Below are 5,476 nucleotides of genomic sequence, written 5' to 3'. Positions count from 1 at the left end.
ATAAAAAAAACTATTATGCCAATACCTGCTGTGGTGCAATCGTGTTGTTTTACTGGTGCTTTTATTTTGAAGGCGTGCCTTAAATGCTACAGGTTGTGTTGGTATGTTTTGCGGAGCGGGCTGTGTATTTTGCTCGATCCGAATATGAATAGTATTCACAGTATTGATACCCAATCATATTCCTGTTAAATAGTCAAGTGGCGCTGAAGCCAAACATTAGCCAATTTTAGGGATTTCTTTCGAGTTATTTAGTAATTATTTGTAAAAATTCTAACCAAAGAAATATTTTGTGCACGCCCGTGTTGTCTTCCGAGCAGCTGCGGCTCCTGCGGCACCGTGGAGGTTTATTCAATTAACTGTCTCTGCGACGTTTTTCTAATTAGTGAGCAGAAATAATTGCGCTGGCATGATATCCTTTGGGGGCTCCTTTGCAAGCGGTCGCAGACGGGCAAATTAAAAACGATGGCCGGAATGTTTCAGAACGCTCGGTCGCCAAACACCCCACTTCCTCTTCTCGCCGCGGCAAACAGGTGTGATGGATGGCGGCTCGTCTCGCCCACACTTGCTTGCTTTGCACTGCGGACACTTCTTTCGTTTCTTGTTGCGAGCAGACCGAAATGTGCTGTAAGAAGCCAAGTAGTGATGATGTTAACTGGCGGAATACTCATTATTGTCTTAGGGGGTGTTTGTTGTTGAGGTGACGCAAATAACAAGTTATGGAAACATGTCATCAACTTCCTGTGGCAATTCTTCATCTTGAATTCGACGAACACAACTTTTATCTGAATGAGACTTGAACATTGAAGTCAGCGCATCCTCTCTCAGCCTCCATTATCAGCCTATTCTATGTAAATGATGCTTGATTTTTTTTGTCGATTATTGTTATTATTACAGTATTACAGGTGTATATCTTTGCCAGACTTTAACTTTAGAAGAAAAAAAATAGTGTCAGCTAATAGTTTACTAACATCACCTTATATTTTCCCCTTAAAAAACACCTTTCCTTTTTAGGGCAATTAACAGAGGCAGTTAGTAATGTGCGACACCTACTGTTACATTTACTTAAGTAACTTTTTGGATCATTTGTACTTGTCAGAGTGGTTTTAATGAAACACCCTATTTACTTTTTCTTGAGTATTTTTGTGACTACTTTTACTACGTTACATTGAGTTTCATTCCAGTCGCTACATTTATTCATGGAAGCATTTAAGTCCCGTCCTAAAACTTGTTTATATATTGAAGCCTTTAATTGGACCCCTTTTTAGAACAGTTGACCTGCCGGTTCTCTTTTCTGCTCTGCCCCCCTCTCTTACATAGAGAGGTTTTTGGGCGCAAGCTGTTCCAAGTCTGGTGGACCACTCCTCCATGCATCAGTTGATGTCTACATGCTGTCCTCTCTACGGACTGGACTCTCACATAATGAACCGTATCCACTCGGCATCCATTTTACGTTCTCTCCCAAGGTGTTTCATTGTTCCCATGGGGTTGGAATTTTTTTTTTTTGCTTGTATGTGGGTTCAGATCCGAGGATGTCGTTGTGGTTGGTAAAGCAGACATTTGTGAGTAAGGGCTGTATAAATAAATGTTGATTGTTGATTTATATCATCATTAAATTTATTGTTTATCTATTGCCAAGAAGTACTTGTGAGAAAGACTTCTTCCAGCGGGCACAGTCACATGACTCGGCTCCACCAATCCTAAAGAAGCACGAGTGATGTTTGACTCCGTTTTACCAATCAAACGGAGCCTGGCAGTCACATGGTCTAACTCGAACGACACACTGTCAAAAGTCACATAACCTTAGATGAGGCAGTACAACCTCTTACTGATTACCTCAAAAAACTAGGGGAAATAACATGTATATACTGCATTGTCATCTGTGTAAGTAGAAATGTTCATATTTCAGCCTACAAGAATTATGTTTCCAACTATAGAAAGCATGGTGTCATGTTCTATGGTCTGGATGTTTTTTGTTATTTTCGGTTTTGAACTCCAAAAGTTCCTGTTTTTTGGTGCACTCTTGTTTGTTTTGGTTGCCATTGTGGCATATGATTTTCACCTGCTGCTGGTGGTCGGACACACGCACCTGGCTTTAATAAGGAAGAGACTATTTAAGCTTGTAGTTGCCAGGTAGTCGGCCTGGCGCAGTAATTTGCTAAATAGTCCACGTCTTGACACATGGGGCTGTAGGTTGTAGATGTTATTCATGTTTTAGCTGCACAAACGCAAACATTAGCCATGTTAACGTCACAAGTCACAGTCAAATGTGCATCTTGTGTGCACACCAACTACAGTTGTAGTAGAATTACAAGGTGAACTGAAAAACCGGAACCCACTAATCTTTGAATAAATCTGTTAATTTAAAACATTCTTCTTTTTTTGCAGGAGCAATACAATATTAGTCTTTCCCAATATGTTTAGGTCAACCAAGGAACACTGTCAAGATCAGCTTTGTCGGAATAGGACCCCAACACAGAGAATAAATAATTACAGTAAACACTACACGGCAGCGCCGAGGGCAGAGCAACAGGAACGAAAAGCGTGAGTGGAGCCAAAGCAGAGGAGATGAACACGACTGGAAGTGTGAACCATCAGGGATCTACTGGCGCCGAGCTGTGGCGGGCCGTGCGTTTCCCACCTAGGTCATCAGTGATGTCCTACTTAGTCCGACTTCAGTAAATACCCTATTAGAATACCATAATTTATGTCACCACATGACCCCAGCTTGAGAAATACTGTACAGTGACCTACGGAGGGTCGTGTTGATGCTCATCTTTTCTAGGCTGGACTATTGCAATGCCCTTTATGCTGGGGTCACTGAGACCATCCCTAGCATGCAGCTAGTACAAAATGCAGCTGCCAGGCTGGTGACAGGCGCAAAAATGAGGGAACACATTTCTCCCATCCTCTCCTCCCTTCACTGGCTCCCAGTGAAACGCAGAGTGAAATTTAAGATTGTCACGTATGTCTTCAAAGCGCTCAATGGTCTCGCCCCAGCTTACATTAAAGATCTCCTGGACCAACCCACCAGCTCCAGGCTTGCTCGTTGCCTTAGATCGGACAACCAGATGACCCTGAAGGTCCCACGGTCAAACCTAGTGACAAAGGGAGACTGTGCTTTCTCAGTGATGGCACCTAGGCTATGGAATAAGCTCCCTCTGAATATTAAGTCCGCCACCACTCTGGACTCTTTAGAGCACAGCTTAAAACTCACCTCTTTACCGCAGATCATTTTTGATTCATGTGTTCATTGTGAGTCTTAAATGTTTAGTTTAGATTTCTTTGTGTGTCTCAGTCTCTGTTTCTGTTTTTTTTTGTTTTTTTTGTTTCTCCACTCGGGCAGATGTAACTGTTGGTTGGGGGGTGCATAATAAATGAAAATAACATAACATAACATAACATAACATAACAGAAACACACTTTTGCACTACTTTGCATTGAATAATCTCAATTTGTCAATAATGTACCAAACGGGCTATTTCAAAAAATTAATACAATTGAATTCATAATCTGTAGCGCCCACCCAACGCCGTATAAGCCTGTGGTACACCTCGTACTTGGTTGATTCGAGTAGAAGTGGTGGGCAAACTATTTCACCACCGGGACAGCTTAGCTCACATCTGGGGTCGGCCGATCTCGTCTCACATGATGTAGTTTCTCTTTAAATATCCTTCTTCAAAATGGCCTTGCAAATATATATCTCCCATCTAATCAACATTTTGCTCTATTTCTTTGCGGGTTTAAACAAGTGAGTGCCGCTGATTTCTCTGCTGGCCGGGTATGGCTCCAGTACCACTTCCTGCTTTCATAAATCACAACTTGTGATTGGATACTCACTTAGGGGTGACAAATGAGTATTCAATCACAGTCATGTTTATCATAAGGCTAACTAGATGGGCTACCGTCAACAACTCTTGATCTGATTGGCTGTTCATTCAGAAGGCCTCCGACATAATTTATTCAGCACTGAAAACAAATTTGCTGAATTCTGATTGGATAAAAGCTCTTATGTAAAAACAGCAACACTGGAGTCTAATATGACATGAAGAGAATATGATGAATATTTTACCGTAATATATTTATGTAAAGTAAATTAAAAAGAAATTGTACTTTTATTAATTTATGGTCATGTTTTATGTTAGGCCAGCAGCCCTGACGGCACACCATTGGCGCCGAGTGAAGGACCTGGAGAGTATAAGTAGTCAGGAGGAAATGAGTGTCAGGTGTGGCTCTGCCCCGTTACCCAGAAACCAGGCACTGCAGCAAAAAGCAGACAAAAATGGATTTTACGCAGAGGCCTATCTCTCCAACAAATCGTACACTCTGAAAAATTATTTACTTACTCATTAGTCTATGTATTAATTGTTGTGCTAGTAGTACAAAATGTGTTAGTAATTGTTATGATACAAAAAGGGGTAGGATTATAGAAGCTCTGCTTCTTCCTACTCCTTTTCTTACGTGCTGTAATGGAAAAAGTTCGAAAAATATTCAGAATAAACTAACACCAAAACCATAACCGGCAACAGAATGTTGTAAACTCTCTGGTGGTAAAACCACTCTCTTTAGACATGTCAATATTCAATGTGATTCACCTTCTCGCTCCGTAAATCCTGCCTTTCTCGCTGCACTGTCCATTGAGGATTCCCCCCACACTTACTCACAGACTCTGACTAAATTAAATATTGTCTTTTCTCTGCACTGAAGTGTCTACATTTTGGAGTTCAGTCCACAATCCCAGTACCACCCTTGACTGACTCAGCAGATAGATGCGATATTTCTTTGGGATGTCAATCGGCATGGCCCGCCTTGGCTTCCCCAAATAATGTTTGAGACCGATCAAAGCAAAGTGCCAATATAAGCACGACGATGACAAGGAACAGTTTTTTTTCCACAATGGGGAAATGTTTGTTGGAGAGTTAGGCCTCTCCTAAACTGAAGGCAAGGGTGCTTTGGCCAGTCCGACCCAGACAAGTCTGCATCAAGCAAATGATCCCTCTTATGGGCCGCTGTCCAATGAGACAATTTCCTCCTAGCAAGCCATACCCCGTAGCATAAAGGATTTGTCTTTGCTTTTCCAGGTGGTCTGATGGTGGACTTTGAAGTACAGTATATCATGGAAAGCATACGTTTGCTGATCACAGGTTGGGTATTGTAATAGCAGCTGCACTGCATATGATTGAAACTGTTTAACCGTATCCACTCGGCATCCATTGCACCGGTCACCCGCGGGTTGGGGGGGTCCCCACATCTGCGGTCCCATCCAAGGTTTCACGTTGTTCCCATTGGGTTGAGTGATTTTCTTGCCTTGTTGCGGGATCTGAGCAGAATATGTTGTTGTGGCTCGTGCAACCCTTTGAGACTTTGACCTGGATCGGTCTACATATAGTATGGATCGGTTGGAAAGTCATGAATCGGTTGCTCGTAGATCTACTACGAAATATGGCCGCTCTATTCTTGCGAGATTTCTGTGATGACG

At 42.1% G+C, this 5,476-nt stretch overlaps 1 protein-coding gene across 1 annotated transcript in view; it reads right to left on the bottom strand.

Moving 5' to 3' along the window:
* Positions 1-3,232, bottom strand: part of LOC133645942 (attractin-like) — a 100,580-nt gene extending 97,348 nt beyond the window's left edge. The window contains exon 1 of the mRNA XM_062040868.1: positions 3,215-3,232. Within this exon, the coding sequence (XP_061896852.1) occupies positions 3,215-3,232 (18 nt within the window). The remainder of the gene's footprint in view (positions 1-3,214) is intronic.
* Positions 3,233-5,476: the final 2,244 nt, after the last annotated feature.

This window comes from Entelurus aequoreus, linkage group LG03 (genome assembly GCF_033978785.1).
Source record: "Entelurus aequoreus isolate RoL-2023_Sb linkage group LG03, RoL_Eaeq_v1.1, whole genome shotgun sequence".
Taxonomy (NCBI): Eukaryota; Metazoa; Chordata; class Actinopteri; order Syngnathiformes; family Syngnathidae; genus Entelurus; species Entelurus aequoreus.
Note: the sequence above shows the minus strand (reverse complement) of the source record. Positions and strands in the feature narration are given on the sequence as shown.